Source organism: Mastacembelus armatus, chromosome 3 (genome assembly GCF_900324485.2).
Source record: "Mastacembelus armatus chromosome 3, fMasArm1.2, whole genome shotgun sequence".
In the NCBI taxonomy this organism is placed as follows: Eukaryota; Metazoa; Chordata; class Actinopteri; order Synbranchiformes; family Mastacembelidae; genus Mastacembelus; species Mastacembelus armatus.
This window is the reverse complement of record NC_046635.1, coordinates 12077091-12095315: the sequence shown is the minus strand read 5'-3', so window position 1 is coordinate 12095315 and position 18225 is coordinate 12077091. Positions and strand designations below refer to the sequence as shown.

General features: G+C 42.1%; 1 protein-coding gene across 3 annotated transcripts; it reads right to left on the bottom strand.

The window, feature by feature from the left end:
* Nucleotides 1-1422: 1422 nt before the first annotated feature.
* LOC113137790 (cell cycle progression protein 1-like) lies at nucleotides 1423-14408 on the bottom strand. Of its 3 annotated transcripts, none has more exons than XM_026319612.1 (9): nucleotides 14283-14408; nucleotides 13102-13157; nucleotides 5787-5904; nucleotides 5384-5469; nucleotides 5104-5290; nucleotides 4184-4525; nucleotides 2564-3388; nucleotides 2171-2463; nucleotides 1423-2053 (listed from the first exon to the last, which is right to left on the bottom strand). In XM_026319612.1, exons 2-7 carry the CDS (start codon nucleotides 13153-13155, stop codon nucleotides 3267-3269), a joined length of 909 nt encoding a protein of 302 aa, XP_026175397.1. In that variant the 5' UTR covers nucleotides 13156-13157; nucleotides 14283-14408; the 3' UTR covers nucleotides 1423-2053; nucleotides 2171-2463; nucleotides 2564-3266. The 3 variants fall into 3 exon arrangements, with proteins under 3 accessions (XP_026175397.1, XP_026175395.1, XP_026175396.1); XM_026319610.1 differs by having other exon boundaries at nucleotides 13102-13207; nucleotides 14283-14393; XM_026319611.1 differs by having other exon boundaries at nucleotides 1426-2053; nucleotides 2302-2463; nucleotides 13102-13207; nucleotides 14283-14393.
* Nucleotides 14409-18225: the final 3817 nt, after the last annotated feature.

The window sequence follows — 18225 nt, the reverse complement described above, 5'->3', positions numbered from 1 at the left end:
AGACCTGGCTGTGTGGACAAATAATGAAACTGCCCTATAAAGTCTCTTGTGAGAGAACATGAGCAAATTGATGTGCTGACTCCATCAGAAACAAATATTAATGTGTCTTTTTGCTTGCACACTGATATCCAGCTTGTCTACATACACACATGGATGTTTGTTGTGACAGTGGACTCGTTTCTTCATTCTGAAGTGATGAAGAGGAATCTTTTTTTTTCGTGTAAAGTACTTTTTTGCAGAGAATTGGCCTTTTGTGGACAGATTTGATTTCTATGGACAATAAAACCAAGAGAAAAGTGTTGGGTTATTATGAACAGTTCTCCTCTGGACCAGGTTCACTCAGTGCTGTGGAGAAAACCCCTGGGACTTTTCTGAGTCTGTGCTGTTGCATTGACTGGTGTCACTGATGGTCATTGCTCCTCTGGTCCAGGTGGAGGCGCTGTGGGACCAACAAACATGAAGCTGTTGTATCGTGTCCCCACATAAAGTTTGACCGTGAGCGTCGTGTCGGTTGTTTGTTGACCCGTATAAAGAGACCGGGTCCCGCTGTATCACTCAGGCTGCACTACAGCGTCTATTTACAGGCGCGATCCCAATACTGAGCGGCACGGGGGCTCTGACCTGCTCCTCCAGCCTCAGCCTCCCGTAGCTTGGATTACAGGCGCGCGCCACCGCACCCGGCGGGAGCTGTCTTCATTCATAGCGGCTGTGAGGGTCACGCACGTGACGTCATCAGGCGTGACCGAGGGTCTCTGGTCCTCTAGTCCAGGTGGAGGTGGGTCGGTGTCACCAACAAACAGCTGGTTTCTGAAGGTTTTCACAGAAATAGAGAAACAGCGATGAAGCTGAAGTGTCATGTAAATCCATCAGGGTTCAACCTGTGTCAGGTGTCACAGCTGTTACTGCAGCATCACACTGATGAGCTTTAAAAAGCCCTTTGAAGATTTTCAGGATTCAGACCTTCTTAGGTGTTGATCAGATTCAGCCTCTGCTTTATTTCCTGTGTGTGTTTGACTCAGGACTGTGTTTGTGTCCACACCAAGCTGCACTAACATCTTCTCACTCCTGTTTCCTTCAGTCTGATCAGCTGCTCCAACTCACAGCTTTAGGGTTTTTGAACCTGCTGTTATGTTGAATAGAAGTTTCCATCCACTATGGCTCAAACTGAGCTGCACTGTTAAATACACTCACAACAACACAAAGACTTTTGAAGTCAGGACATTTTTATTATGGCTTCTTCCAAAACTCAAACTTCATTATACTAAGGATATATCTATATCAAAAAATGAAGTACAAGTATAGTCCAGATACACTGTTGTACAAGCCAAGTACACCTGAATATAAGGAAAAGCACAGGCTGAATGCATTTCAATTTTATCTGTATACCTGACAGTATAAGCCAAGTATACTTGAGTATAATTTTGTTTAGTTTATCTCTGACATGTACAAACAAAGTACACTTGAATAATCGTCTTTTTTGTGGGGATGCTCTGATAAATACACTGACAAAAAGAAAGAATCTTCTTAAATCAGGACATTTTCATTATTGCTTCTTAGAAAACACAAAGAGAAGAACTATAAGAAGCAATGATACACAATCTGCACTATATCTGACAACTCTGTTGTTAAACCATGACAGTTTCATAATTCTATGAACTTAATGCAGGAAATTTCACTTTTTCTAAACTGTTCCATGTTTTCTCATATATTTTTCCAAGGTTTGCCATAAATAAGCAGCACATGGTTCACTGGTGCATTTCAATGTTCGCTTTGTCAAATCTACTTCTCAGGTGTATTTTAGGGGCGAGAGCTCAGCATGAAGAAGCTTCTAGTTTGGAGGAGAGAAGGAAATATCTGTGTGGCTGCAGCTGAGAGAAAGGGCCCATGTGAAGAGGAGCTGTCAGTCTGGGAGAGGAGCAGCGGTCGTTGGTGAACATGGAGGATGGAGAGGAGGAATGAACATCTCTGATGTACTGATCTTCTAGAAGAAACTGCCCTTGTGGGCCCTGATCAGCTCCTGGAAGATCTGGAAGTCTTTGAAGTCCAACAGGTCCTGGAGAAAACCACAAACAATATGTGTTAAAACACCAGACATCAGCAAAGCTCAATTCAAATAAATAGTGGACATTTTAGAGCCCAGTTGTTGATGGTCCCCATGTTTCCTGTTCACCTCCACACTGATGTAGAACATCCTGGTTTTCATTTAAACACTTGGACAGGCTTGATTTCTTCAATGCATTAAAACATCAGATTAACTCCAACTGCACGGTCAGACAGTGAAACACTACAAATATGTCTTACTACTCTACATCACACTGGTTACTATCTGGAGTCCAAAGCCTAGTGGGAGGAAGAAGAGCTCTTTGTGATGGATGAAGTTCAGCATCACTGTCCCAGTTTCCAGATGATGCAGGTTGATGCTGATGGATGTGTGTTGGTCCATCATGCAGCACATGGAAATACCTGTGAGAAGAAGAATATGATGCACATTAAAACAGAAATGGGCCTTGAATGTATCAGCTGAGACACTTTTATCCTCCATCACCTCAAAGCTTATTTTTACCTGAGGGCAGTGGATGGAGCTGGAATCTGAAGGTGGTGCCTGGGGATGGAGGTGGCTAGAAGAGGCAGCAGGTGAAGGCTGGGATCACTGCTGACTGGTGGGAGCTGTAGGTGGAGGCTGAGGCATAATATGTCTGGCAGGAGCAGAAGGTGGAGGCTACTTCTGGAGCTGATGAATGTTTTTCAGCTATTTGCCTGAAAGGGCAGGTGGAGGATGAGGCTGGATTTTGCTGGCTGAGACTATAGGTGGAGGTTCAGGATACAGATATTTTCCAGAATCTGTAGGGAGAAAAGTGTTGGGTTATTATGAACAGTTCTCCTCTGGACCAGGTTCACTCAGTGCTGTGGAGAAAACCCCTGGGACTTTACTGAGTCTGTGCTGTTGCATTGACTGGTGTCACTGATGGTCATTGCTCCTCTGGTCCAGGTGGAGGCGCTGTGGGACCAACAGACGTGAAGCTGTTGTATTGTGTCCCCACATAAAGTTTGACCGTGAGCGTCGTGTCGGTTGTTTGTTGACCCGTATAAAGAGACCGGGTCCTGCTGTATCACTCAGGCTGCACTACAGCGTCTATTTACAGGCGCGATCCCACTACTGAGCGGCACGGGGGCTCTGACCTGCTCCGTTTCCGACCTGGGCTGGGTGCACCCCTCCTTAGACGACCTGGTGGTCCCGGGCTCCCCCAGGATTACCATATCCGAACTTAGTGCGGACACCTGATCGGCTGGTCTCTAACGTGCAGTTGAAGTAGATCCCTCATGGCATCAAGCTCATTGACTCTGATTTTCTCTGAAGTTTTCCGTCTTTCTTGAATCTGGAATGTACCTAAGGTTTATAACCATGCAAAAAGAAACTCGGGTCAGGGAGGAACACATATACTCACACAAACTACGTTTCTAATGTTGCAATGAGAGACCGAGTCCAACTCTTACGAAAATCTGTGTCAGTTAACTCTAACAGGAAGCCACTGCACTACAGACAGAAACAAGAACAACATCAAATCTTAACAACCCAGGCTGAGTCAAACAGGACAAAGATATTGTAAATCCTATGGCAATGAGAAATATGTACATCCAATTGTACTATATGGAGAGTGTAAAGTAACTGTACAATTATCACTAAAATGTAAAGTAATTGCAAATTCTTTCCATTCAGTAGAATTTTGGTTGTTTTTAGCCAAAGCGCACGAAAGATAAGGTCACTTAATTTGAAAGACAGAAATGTTTTATTTATTAAAATAGAATGAAAGTTCAAATTTAAGAACCATCTGCAACACAAATCAGTGCACCCCTCATTATAGTGAACCTGTTCCTTTTGTTTTTTAGTTGTTTAAAAATTTCAAACCTCCTTCAAAACAGTTTCAATCAGTTCATTTTATAGTATTGGCATTGACTAATTGCAAATTGTACTTTGATGGCCCATATTTTCCCATGTAGTCAATGTTATTTTAAATTAGACATAAAATCAAATATCCTTCATTTCAACATAATAGAATTCCTGTCAAATGGTAGAATTTTGAGACATTTAGGAGCCTGCATATGGCTGTAGTCGTTTTTGTCGTATACCGTATTTTCAGTATAACATCAGTAAACTGCTCTTATTCTGCAGCAAATGTCTTACCATAGAAGTGACCAAAGCCCATGCTCATGGCTATGATGAGAGCGAGCAGGATACACCTGTTGAGGACGCTGCTGCTCTGGCCTTGTGTTGGGAAATCTGGAGCAGCAGCAGGTGTAACGTCAGCCTGAACCTCCTGCTTCTTCTCTTGATTGACTTCCTTCTCTTCCACCTCTCCATCACTCGGACCAGACTCCCGAGCCTCCTCCTCCTCCTCAGGCTCCGCCATGGCGCTTGTGGTATTCTTCCTCAACCTTCGTCTCCGTATGACAGTACTGGAGCTTCTTCCTGCCTCATCCTCACTGCTGCTTGAGTTTGTCACTGCAGGCTGCTGCACTGGGAAAACTACAGCAAAATAGTTAGAGTGGTTAGATGATGTAAACAAGATTTAGGGTTTTTCAACAGTGCACACAAAAATAACTCAGAAAACATGCAGCGAAGTTAATCATGCAGGTGACAAATACTACTAAAACTAGCTGATTCAGCTGAGAAACACTTGCAAATTCTTGACCCAGCATTATGAATGTTTTTGAACATGCTTTATAACAAGCCCAGTTGACTCAAATGTTTGAACAGTGGCCATGTTCGTCAGCAACTAATTAGGATTAGTTCTTTGCATTGCTGAAGAAGCTTAACACCCTATTAGATTCACTCCAGTTTCACATCTGCCACCTGGAAAAGAGCGGCCTCCAGTGAGCTGACTTCTCAGATGGTAGCCTAAGTTCACCAGACTCTGTGGAAGTTTCCAGTGACTCAACATCAACCCTGCTTTGGCAAGGCAGAAAACAGGGCAGAGAAAGAAAAGTTTTTTTGTTCATGTGTCAAGTTTCTCTGTGTTGACTGTGGGTTGAGATAAAATCAGCCTGCTAAAGTAAACATCAGTGTAGGTCAATATGTCAGTGTGTGTGGTTCTGCAGTCATACCAGTCTCTGCAGGAGTGAAAGCATACTGGCTGCTGCACGACATGCCAAGGTAGGACTCCTCGCTGGCGGCTGCCTCCTGCCCGACCTCTGGGTGCTCGTCGTCCTTCAAGTCTCCCAGAGTAACGATGTCCGAGTGATCACTGGAGGACAACATGCTCACATCTTTCCCTACAGCACTGTCCCCGGCCTGCAGACGATTGAAGATGTTTGGTACAGTTTAGAGCAGCAACAAACTGGCTGTTCACACAACAGGCCCCAGCAAGTTATTTTCTCTTCTCACCTTCGAGGCGTACAGTGTCTCAACTACAGTTGGTTCTCCCAGTGTGTCATCAAGTGAATCAGCACCCTTCTCTTCAATACGCCCAGCTGAAATATAATCAATATGAAACCAACAACACTAAATGCTGGGTATTTTTGCTACAAAACAATTGCAACAGTTGCAATTTAATTAATAAAGCATAAACAGCACAACGGACACAATAAAACAGGGTAAAATGTTAAAATCCAGTGCAAATGTAAAATACCAGATGTTTTAAAAAGTAGAAAAAATCCCAGCTAAAACCATTCTCTCCTGGTTTTGTCAATTCTCCCTAAATCCATTTGATTTTATAACATCACATTAATTACCATCATTAAGTTATAATGAACCCACCACTGTTAACTGATAATTTGAGGTTTCTTACCACCAGATGCAGAGGCTTGCTTGTTCTGCAGCTCTACTTCCTCCAGTGGAGGGTGCTCTAACAGCTCGGCTCCATATTCCACTGGAGCCTCTGATCCTAAAGTCTCAATATCTGAACCCTATACACACAATAAGCAAATATCACAAACTCTCCATGATGTTCAGTTCAGATTAACATCTCGACAAATAAGGACAAAAAAGACTCGTCTGTGAGAGATGCTGTGCAGCTACAAAACAGAAAAATAAATTGTTGGTTCTAATCAAACATTTAAACAGAGACTTTCTTTTCTTTGTTCTAGGTTGAGCTCGTGACTGTTAGGAGATGCAAACTTGTTGCTTATCTCCGGCTGCAGCCCCGAGCCCGCTCAGAACACTTTAATTTATATCTGGAGGTGGTTACATGGGTTCCAGGCACCGTCTCACTTTACACAACAGGGGAAAGTTGAAACATAGGTTAACTTCAGAGTTCATACAGAGTTCACATCCATACATTTACATGTCTTGGTGATTTGCACAGAAAACCTGGGTTTCCTCAACAATGACATGCCTGGTTACACCCTTTACATAAATCTGTCTACAAAATGACAATTCTCATAACACAGTTAGCAATTTACAATGCCCTTATTCTAACATTTCCCTCCTGTTTGTCATTTTCACCATAGTATCAGAGTTTTCCATCTTCCTTGTAGGATTTTCTGGAAACTCGTCATTATGACTAAACAAGATTTGGAGAAGCAAGGCTCTGTGAGGGGTTGGGCGAAAACCTTCTGTAAAGGAAAAATTCCCAACCGGCCCCCAGGCTCCTGGGCGACCACCTCTGGTCCTCTATCAGAGCACAAACAGTTCACACATAATCAGTATTTACACAACCTGTAGCATGTCTGCAAGAGGATACTTGGTAGGTCCTGATCCGTAGTTTTTGTAGCTGTATGCCAAATTGGAAACCCCTTTGTTGGGAGCAAGTGGTATTTACAGTCTTGTAAATATTTACAGTCTGTGCTTGCATAACAGACAATACTTAGTGTCCCTAGACACAGAATCAGCCGATGGAGAGCCATAGCTGGGAGTAAGGATCAGATGGTCTCTTCAGCAGCCAAGGGTTTTGATACCGGCCGACTTCCACCTTACTCGGCTCCTAGTGGCTGTAGTATCTTGCAGTGGCTCTGGTGAATCCACGTAGGTCTCTCCTGAATCTTCACTGCAGTGGGAGTGGTCAGGATCACTGTGTAGGGCCCCTCCCACTTGGGAGTGGACCAGGTCTTCCTCTTGATGACCTTTATCAGGACTTGGTCACCAGGTTTGACTCTCTGCACCTGTGGAGACAAAACATCTCTTGGCAGATTATTTGCACTCATGACTTCTCTAGTTTGCAACATCTTGCTCATCCATTCAGCTAGAGTAGTTTCTCCTTGAGGTTTTTCACACACATTGTCACAAATGGGAAGTGTAAAAGATCTTCCATAAAGGATTTCAAATGGGGTCAGGCCTCTGTCTGTTGGCGTGACCCTCATATACATTTTCACCAGGGGGAGACATTCCACCCATGTCCTTCCCGTTTGCTCCATAGTTTTCCTCAGTCTCATCTTTATAGTGCCATTAGTTCTTTCTACCAGGCCTGCACTTTGGGGATGGTATGAACAGTGGTTTTTCAACTCAAAACCCAGATGTTTAGACATCTGCGTAACTACTTCATTTACAAAATGTGGACCATTATCACTGTAGACTCGCTGTGGGATTCCATGATCCGGGATTATACTTTTACACAGTGCTTTGGCCACTGTTAGTGCATCAGCACTTTTGCTGGGCACAATCTCAACCCACTTAGAGTATGCATCTATCAGAACAAGACAATACTTGTATGTCTGACATTGTGACAACTCTATGAAATCCATGTGAATAACTTGGAATGGATAGTCCGGATTGGGGAATCTCCCTCTCTTTGGTCTGAGATTTCCCTGTGGGTTATGCTTACAGCAAGTCAAACAGGATTTACAAAAATTTTTTGAGTAGTTATTAAAACCTGGTGCATGAAAATACTTTTCCACTGCATATACCATCCCTCCTGTTGACACATGGCAAGGCCCATGCGTCAAAATAGCTGCCGTACGATAGAGACTTCTAGGTAGGCAAAGTTTGTCTTTAATCTTAAAAAGATCTTGCTCAATTATGGCTCCTCCTTTGAGCCAGAGTTGCTGTTCAGCCGGTGGAGCTCTTTTCTGCATGTCTGAAAGTACTTCATGATCTATAGGCTGTTTCACTTCGTCCATGAGGTAAAGGTTACATTTTCCAAACTGTCCCTGCGCCGCTGCTTTTCTGGATTCAGTCAGGGCTCTGCCTTCTGGTGTTAGTTTATGACCCAGGAATACAACTTCAGAAGTAGCCCACTGTAGCTTTTTTGGAGATGCTCTGTTACCTGTTCTTTCTAAATGTTTGAACAGTGCTATCGTCGTGTCTTTGTTATGCTGCTGAGTGTCTGATGTAATTAAGATATCATCCACATAGGTCAAAATTCGGCTATGTGAAGGCACATGGAATGTAGATAAGCAATTTTCCAATTCTGATACAAATATAGTGGGGCTATCAACATAACCCTGTGGCAACCTGGTGTAGGTGAGTTTCTTTCCCTCAAAGGTGAACCCAAACCATCCCTGTGAGTCTGGATGTACTGGGATAGAGAAAAAAGCATTACTAAGATCCACAACCGTGAACCACTTCATTTCAGGTTTTATATGGTTCAGCAAAGTGTGAGGATCTGGGACACACGGGGCCCTACTTTCAACTGCTTTATTTACTTCCCTTAAGTCTTGAATCATCCTCCAACTCCTCCCATCAGCTTTTTTCACTGGGAATATAGGGGTGTTACACTGAGCCTCTGGTGCCCTCACCAGGATCCCTGCATCAAGCATCTCTTGTACCACAGGCCTGATTCCCTGAAGGGCGTCTGGTTTAAGGGGATACTGCTTTATCCTAGGTCTATAATCAGATTTGGCCTTAATAATAACTTCTGGAGCTGTAGTCATTAGGCCTACATCAGTTTTGCTTCGAGACCAGAAACTGTCAGGCACCTCAGCCAAACACGGATCTAACTCCTCCAGAAGTAACACTCATTCTCGGTCATCCTCCCCCATGTGAGCACGGGGAGTGGCCGTTACAACCCAATTTAAGTTTTTGTAAAAACAGCTTCCCACACTATTACTAAACCAGCCTCCTTCGTCTTCATGCCAATCACAAATACTCTCAGCTTTATTCAAAAACTGCTTTAACTCCTCCCAGTGCATGTCATTCGTCTGAGACACTGACAAGTGAGGATTAGGTGTCCATCCCATCAAGAGGCGCTTAGCTTCTGGAGGAAGACTAACAGAGCAGACTGCCTTTCCTTTCCTATCAGTATAAAGGGTCTTAAGTGTTATTCTCTGTGGCCCTAACTTCTCAAACTTCCGTACATAGTCAAAATCTGGACCTGGGGTGTGTTTATAATAGAGGGTGACATGCATCTGCTCTGGGGAGAGGCTTTCTGAGTGTGGTGGTTGAGGATCAGGCAGCAGGCGCAGGAGCTGCTCTCCTGTGCGCCCAGGGTCAGGCATGGGCAGATCTAGGGACCACCAGTAATGTGGCGCCCCTTGTTTCAGCACTACATAAGAGGGGATCTCCTCCCCCGGGCCTATGGCTGCCATCCCGTTTGTAGTAGGTACTAGAGATATTTTTAATTTGCTCAACAGATCTCTGCCCAATAAATTCACAGGACAGTTAGGACACAAAACTGCCATTACCTTTTCCTGAAAGCCAGATGCCTCATCCTCAATCACAAAACTTTGGGAGAAACTGCAAGGGGTGACCTGTCCATTTGCTGATTTTACAAAAATATTTTTATCACCTCTTGTCACGCCAGGAACTTTATCCCTCAAGACTGTTCTGTCTGCTCCTGTGTCACACAAAAACTTTATTTTTACTCCATTAATTTTTAGCATTCTAATGGGCATTACCTTATTCCCTTCTGAATTATAATAAGTGTCTACAATTTCTTCAAGGTCCAGCATTTCATCTACAATAGGGCCTAGTCATGCTTGGGGGTTAAAGGGTCCTGGTCTCCTATACTCTTCTGATCGTCTGCCTTCATCTCTCCCTGAGCTCTGGTTCTGCTCATCACAATCACGGGCAAAGTGTCCTGGTCTACCGCAATTATAGCATACATCATCCTTCCATTTCCTATTTCCAGAACCTCTTCCTGAGCTCCCTCTACCTCTGCCTCTTCCTCTGAATCCTCTCCTGCTGTACTGTGAAGGACCTCCTCCTCCCCTGTCACTCATGACATCCAGTAGTGCAAACACTGCAGCTTTTGATTGTTGTTCTGATTTATGTTTCTGTAAGTCTTGGGCATGCTGTGCATAATTCATTATTCGAGTCACTCCATCTGTGGGTGTATTAATATTTAGCTTTCGGATGTGGTGGGTGATGGACGGAAGAAACCCACTCAGCAAGGCCTGTTTCAGTTGTTGCTGATAGGGGGAAGCGACAGTGTCAGAGGGATCCAAACCACTGTTTGCTTTAAACACTTCCTCTAGCCGTCCTCTATAGTCCTGCACATCCTCACCTTCTTTCTGTTTACATTGGGCAATAGCTTGGTAATCAGGAGGTTTAACAAATGCATTTTTTACTCTATCTGTCAGTAATGCAACTTGGTTGTCTAAGACTGGGTCTCCGGGGGCCAAAACCTCCCCCCCTGGAGTCCGCCCTGTATATCCTCCCCTCACTCCTCCATATCTGTGTCCTAAAGCTTTCCTGCACACTGAGTCAATCTCCTGCCCGTCCAAATTGTAAGTTTGTCTAAGTTGTTGCAGATTTACAATCCATTGACGAACATTAGCGAAGGGGTCCCCTAGCCCTTTTACTGCATCCTCTAGCTCCTTACAAGACCACGGTCTCCTTACCAGGAGAAGGGGCCTATTATCATTCCCTACTCCAAAATGAGGGTTAGGCACCTCTATGGCTGGAAAGATGCTGGCTGGGTCAGTCAATGGTGGCCAGGGCGGCGGATCAGGACGGGGCCCCATCCTTGACCCATCACCCTGGAGGTCCCTAAACGGACTTAATTTTGACATAGCCTCTGCCAGTCCTTGGACCTCATCACTTAAAGGACCATACAGATTTCCTGATCTAGTGTGGCTAGGACTGATTAGAGCAAGTCCAGCCGTAGGAGGCGGGGCCGCAGCTGTCCTCGCTGCCCCCGTCACAGGTGCGGCAGCCGCTGCAGCAGCCGTAGCAGCCGCAGCCGCTGCTTCTTCTTGTTGAATTAACGCTTGTGGACGCCCTACAAAATCAGCTGGGTCCTCTTGGAGGGCTGCTATGAGGGACTTTTTATCTCTTCTCTTCTGCCTTCTCTTCTCAGCTTGCTCTTGCCACTTTACTGCCTCAATGAGCTGCAATTTAAATTTATCAATTTTCTTAGGTTCTACTATGGCCATTTCTGCTTTTAACTGAGTTACCAATTTATCGCATGCGCAGGTTTCCAACTTTCCAGGAAACTCATACTTTTTCTTCCATTCTCCTAAATATCTCGCTGATCCGGGAGAATAAGTGTTCATAAATTTAGGATCCCCCATTAATTGGGGTTTACTGTTCCCCTTTCCCATAGTTGCAACTTTGGCACAAGCAAACGATCAGTCACAACAGCGCGGGGATCGTCCACTGTATCAAGCTTCTACAGGTACTAATTACCTGCGGATACAGCCGTCCACCACACTCAACTTCTCAATTTTTACTTGTGCCCAACAAAATACACAGTTTTAATAGGTAGTGACACTGCTCTATTCAGCCGACAATAGTCCGTCAACTACCATCAATCACACGCTCTCATTCACTCACACGCTCTCATTCACTCACACGTGTTTCAGTATCCCTGATACTTTCTTTTCGTCCCTGACGAATAGCGCTTTTACTTTTCAAGTGTCCCTGACACTACTATGTCCCTGACATAGGTTTCGTCCCTGACGAACTTACAGCTGCTTTCTAGTGTCCCTGACACTGCTATGTCCCTGACATAGGTTTCGTCCCTGACGAACTCTGCAGCTGCTTTCTAGTGTCCCAGACACTGCTATGTCCCAGACATAGAAGTCAACGCAGCTCACCTATTTCTGCAGAAACGTCTCTTGTCCGGCCTCCGTCAAGCAGCAGAAGTGAAGAGGATCTTTTCAGGCGAGTAGACACCGACCTCCCGTCGAATTCACGAGGGTGGATTTTCCTCGGTCCCCTATGGGACCGACTGCGCGCAGTTTTCCAGCGTCCTCGTCCTCCTCTTCACCGTTGATGCTGTATTGGAAACCGGGCGGAAACACCAATAAATGTTGGTTCTAATCAAACATTTAAACAGAGACTTTCTTTTCTTTGTTCTAGGTTGAGCTCGTGACTGTTAGGAGATGCAAACTTGTTGCTTATCTCCGGCTGCAGCCCCGAGCCCGCTCAGAACACTTTAATTTATATCTGGAGGTGGTTACATGGGTTCCAGGCACCGTCTCACTTTACACAACAGGGGAAAGTTGAAACATAGGTTAACTTCAGAGTTCATACAGAGTTCACATCCATACATTTACATGTCTTGGTGATTTGCACAGAAAACCTGGGTTTCCTCAACAATGACATGCCTGGTTACACCCTTTACATAAATCTGTCTACAAAATGACAATTCTCATAACACAGTTAGCAATTTACAATGCCCTTATTCTAACATAAATACTACATTGAACACAGAAAAAAAAAAGACATTCTCTATTGTGAGCGAACAAACATAAACTGGCCAGAATGATGTAAGACCTTCAGTGTGTAGGTTTCACACATGTATATGGTTAAAAAAAAAAAATCACTGTTGGTAAGTGATCAAACCTTAGTAAAAGTTATTTACATCCAAAATGCACTGCCAGTCTAAACTGGAATCTCAGTCACTTATTAACTCATCGAATACATGCAGCTAAAAATATCTTTAAATTCCATAAAAAAAGAAACATTTTGCAACTATAAAAATGTATAAGCAAAACTAGTCTAATTGCACAACTCCAGCAAAACAAATCTTATTCCTAAACCAAGCTTGGATTTTTCTAACACAAGTGTATTTTTGCAAACAAGTTGCTTCAGTTTATTCTTTTTCTGAAAAGTGATGTTGAACTATGCAGACATAAATCCTAATTAGAAATATCTAAAAACATTTTCAGTAGTAACAACCTCTTCTCTCCTTGCAGTCACCTGAAAAAACACACAAACCTTCATGGCAAGACTGATAACTTGAAAAATGTAGGGTTAAGAAAATGGAAAGATGATTTTTATACCTCAATGATGGTCCAGCCACAGGATGACTCTGCATCACTGGACGTCTCCGACATTTCTAACAGAGAAATTAAACACTGGTGATGGAGATTTATCGTGCTGAAAAACCTAAAGACCAAAATGCACAAGCATACAGTTCTGTACATTATACACACAACAGATCATCAGTTTAATCATTGGTTTAAACATAATTCTTTTATTACTGGAAATCAATGTATCAAGCTATTAAATTCGATAACATAATTCCAGTTAAATTTCCAAGTGTTTGCATAGTATAAAAAAAGATGTGTGCATATTATAAAACAGGCAGCCTGATTACATTATAGGGCTGAAGCTTCAAATAATAGGATCAAGCGTTTTGATGTTTGGTATATAATGTAGTGGATTAGATGTAGTATCAAATGGACAGAATTCTCAAAAACTGTACTTTCAGTATGACAATATACATCACTATTACAACTGAATGTAAAATTTAATATACTGATCAGTTGGGGATTTTTGATAAAAGTGCATTAGCAGTGATGAAAACAGACATACGCTTTTGATATTATGGGTATTGATATATTGAGTATATTGTCATGGCAGAATTTTTTAATCCATGATCACTGATCCCTGATGACGCTGACATTTGCATCAAGGAAACTAATGCTGTACCTGATTATTAACTCTGTCGATGAAGACCCAAGCATCAGCCAACATGATCCCTGGCAGTCTTACTGCAGAAATGTTAAGTACCCTTCACTGTCAACACTTGAGAAGATATATAGTCCATGTAACTACAGTCCCGGCCCCATTACTGGTCTCTAACTGCTCATCATTGAGACTGATACCTCGTCTTGGCCATGTAAATAATAAATGTTTACAAACACTAACAGTTACAACGACGCCCTCCAGCGGTGACAGTGACAGCCAACAGATGATGCCAGCTCCTGCGGCCTGACAGTCCGACAGACAGCACTTTACCTGCCTCAGACATACAGGTGACATCCGTGGCTGACAACTGTTTCTCCTGTTAGCGACAAATCACGACATTTTGCGTTTATTTCGCAGCTAGTCAACCAAGTTACCAGGCTGGATATTAACGTCGCCCCGCAGCACACCATTGGTGCCGTGCCGACACCGTACCCTGTGAGCCATGTAGCATCCCTGGTTTCTAAAAATGAAGGAAAATGACTTAACTCACCGGTGATTATGTCCAACAGGAAAGCTGTTTGCAGGCAGCTCCGCGGTTATTGCAGTATGTCCAAGCCCAGGTTATCTGTTAACAACACTGTCAACTAACTCTAACGGGAAATGTAGTTTGGAATTGCCGAGCTGCAGCCCCTGCGCAATATCTTCTCGTCAACTGGTAAAACTTCATTTCCCATAAGTCAGCGCGATGGCCAAAACAGGCTCGGGGAAGGTGGCGCAAACCGTGTGGAAACAAACGTTGTGGCAGGAAAAACATAAACAAGGAAGCGTGACAAAGCAGCCTCGATGCAGAGTAAAATGCAGATGCTGAAATGTCGAAGTGTTCATCAGAAAACACGTGTTTATTGTTTCAGTGTCTACTGATTTTTTGTTCTGATGAATGGAAAGCATTCACCAGATATGTGGCTGGACTGGTTGGTGAGGATCAGCCACTATAAAAAGCGCTTGCACAATATATATATATATATATATATTATATCTATCCATAACTTCTATGTTTTGTGTTTTAACCAGAACAACTTAACAACATGCCTTGTAAAAACAACTGCAGACATTTGTAATTGTGGTACTTTTATTTAAACAGAGAATCAGACTTTTTCATAATTAAACATTGTCTAAAATCTCCTAACTAAACATTTTTGGCAAAAACCAACTTACAACTAACTTTGCAAAGACAAACTGACAAAATATAACAAAACATTAACATATAATATCAGAAAACATAATAATTACAAAAAGGTACATTCAGTTTTCCATACATAACACCTGCTTTTCTCTGTGAGGAGCAGCAGCAGTGGGTCGCCCTGAGTTTGACTGTAAATGACCCACCGTGCTCCACCACACATTATTTAAGCACAACATTTCTGAAAACGGAAGAACAAAGCGTGAGTCAGTTCATGTGTAGACCAGACTCTTGTGTTTTAAACAAACATGCACAAACCAGAATGCAATTCCAACACTACACTGTTCGTGAGATGAAAGACAGCAGGACAACATCTTGGCTCTGCTATATGGACCTTACTCACAGACAATAACAACCCAAGTGTTTGGATCGACTCCTATCATGAGAATATGACATATAAAAAACCTGAGGTAGCACTTATGTATCTGTATGAACTACAAAAGACCCAATTCAGAATCTGTATATCTGTTTAGTACAACATGCTTAATGCTGTTGCTCTGATCTGTTACAATAATGCAAGATACGCTATATGAATACAGGGTTCAAGTTAAAATGGAAATGTGCATCCTTCTTATACTTTACAAAAGCAGGATAAACATGACTCCACTCTGTCCATTTTATCTTGAAAGACAACAGATCAAAAATAGGTAATGGTAATTTTAGGCAAATAAATGATTAAGAAACTGTAAAGTTTTATCCTGATTTTTCATAGTACAACACTTTATACAGTTAGAAAAGGGGTATGAAGGCAATGAAAAAGACAATATTTCACATAAAGATAAAAAGCTTTTAAACTGATCTCTTGCCAATATGCAACGGTGACTTTCAGAAAAATCTTTGGTTTATATTGTTTGCTTTTAAAAAGAAAGTTAAACTGATTGTGTCACTTTTAATCCCACAAATGTCCTATGATTGAATCCTCTGTACAATCCTCTGATTAAAAATACAGCAACATGAACACATATGTACATCCACGGACCTTTGTGAAATCTCTCATGCCATAAAATAATAAAACTATAATAATTTCCATTTGTGAGGCCCTTTCATAAAATGATTGCAAAAAATATATTTCTTGTTTAAAAATACCTTCACATGTTTGTAATCTATCAAATACAAAGGTTTAAATCATTTTGTGAATCATTTGTCACCTGTTCACAGGAATAAAAATCAGCAGATGCACATTCGCATGGCTGCACTGTTGTAACACATACTACTACTCAATATAATATATTTATCTCTTAGTATTTTCACCTACAATGCGTTTCCAACAGTTTTTTGAGGAAGTCAGGAGAGGATAAGACAGGATCATTTGGTTCGTGTGCATAAAACTGATTTGTAATTGTCACTCCATCGTCTTTAAGTGCCTGTAAATTCTGCTGGCACTTCCTCAGAGTTTGAACCCGCAACACTCTATAGTTTTTTTTTGTCACAGGCAAGGCCACTAATGTGCAAGGCTTTGTTTGAGGAACAGCATGTCAACTAATCTCCATTAGTTGCTTTTCATCTTTGGTCTAATGTGTTTTGATTATTTCACATTCCTCAGTAACCTTCTGCCAGAGATTGAGTTGAGGGACTAAAATAAACTCAGGTAGCAAACATCTCTTTGGGTAATAGCGCCACAGTCACCGCTGCACATTGGCCGATAATACAAAACTACTTGGCAGACAAGTGCTAATCTTTATAGACTCTACAGCAAAGCAAACACTACTTGGAAGTAACTACAACGTGTACTCAGTAGTACGTATCATCTAACAAAAATATAGATTTTTCCGAAGTAAAACATTTTCTGGTTCATTCAATTCTTCACTTTCATCTCTGATTAAACACTTCCATTGCTTTTCCAACAATCACCTTCATGTGTTGCATCCTCTCCTTCAGTAAGATTAAGCTTTGGTTTCAGCATCTGAGGGATGCTTCCCATATTAAGGCCAAATTATGAAGCTTTTCTTTACTGACATGCAACTGCAAGCACTTTGGTGTGAAATCTTTGCACAAATAAAAAAGGAAGAAGTCAATAAACAAAAGTGCCGCAAACGCGGACATTTTTGGACCTGAGGAGAAACTACACAGGGGTTTCCATCTGTGGGGAGGGCAGCACAAACACCTGAGCTACTGGCACACAATGTCAGAGATACATTCATATCATACTCTAGTCGGCAATTACACTCTACCACAGTTTAGTACTGAGAAGATACCCTGTCATTCACCATGTAACACTACATGACTTTTCAAATGTACTAAACCTTGTTCCCTGAGTTTGGGAAAAGAATGAGACAATCAAATAAATTCTTAAATGAGGTAGTATAAAACAGGAAGAGCAAGGACAGCTGCGCACTGACATACAAAACAAGGCAGACATTCATTATTTCATTTGCACCATTACTTAATTATGGACAAAATGAAGAACAAATATTATTAATACTGGCTCAGTACCTCAGCAACACCTGAGGAGACAAATAAACTGTGTGTGTGTTTTAGATCCTTCAGTCCACACAACGGGTGGTGTGAAAGGAGGAAGCTGCAGTGCCCTTGCCATCCACTAAATCAGAATGAAGCAAGACAGAAAGACAGAATAGGATGACAATAAGAAAAAAAAAGTCATCAGGAAGTATCAACTGTAACGGAGCTGAAGCAGCCCATCACATAACATAGGTATAAGTAGTTATTAAATATACAGTGGAAAGTTTACCCAGAGGTAAACTGAGGTAGCTAAGCAAAAAAGACTTGCGCTTCTCTTTAGCTCCAGTGATAAACTCTTAAATAATTCCAGAAATATCACTTTTTCACATTTTTGACAATCTTTTTTAAACATTCATGGTGGGTGAGATTTTGTTTCAAAAACATACACATAAAATAAAGAAGAATTTAAAAAAGACTTGAAAGAAAGAGAAAATAAGAGAAATCAAATGACCCTCCCTGCCAACATGTTATAATGCAAAAGGCATTCGTTGGCTCACACACACACTGACATTCAGGCCTGAAGTGTACTTGCAACAGAAAATAACCTCAGCAGGTTGATGTGGATGAATTTTAAGCAAATGTGTCCGTATCTTGGCTTGTTTAACATTTTGGTAAACACTCTTATTTGTTTTCCTGGCAAGAGTCAGATGGGAATATTGCCACCACCCTCATCTTTGTTCATTTAAAAGAGAAACTTAAGATAGCCTAGAAAACTGATGTAAAACGACTTGTTTTTACACTTCAGCTTTTTGTATAGCTCAAACAAGACATAACACAATAATTTGTGAGCTTT

Bases quoted from the DNA above. Each gene is read 5' to 3' on its own strand.
- LOC113137790 (XM_026319612.1), bottom strand. From the start codon at position 13,155: ATGTCGGAGACGTCCAGTGATGCAGAGTCATCCTGTGGCTGGACCATC. The intron at 5,905-13,101 runs GTATAAAAATCA...TTGTGTGTATAG, and splicing joins GTGGCTGGACCATCATTGAG to GGTTCAGATATTGAGACTTT. The intron at 5,470-5,786 runs GTAAGAAACCTC...ATTATATTTCAG, and splicing joins GCAAGCCTCTGCATCTGGTG to CTGGGCGTATTGAAGAGAAG.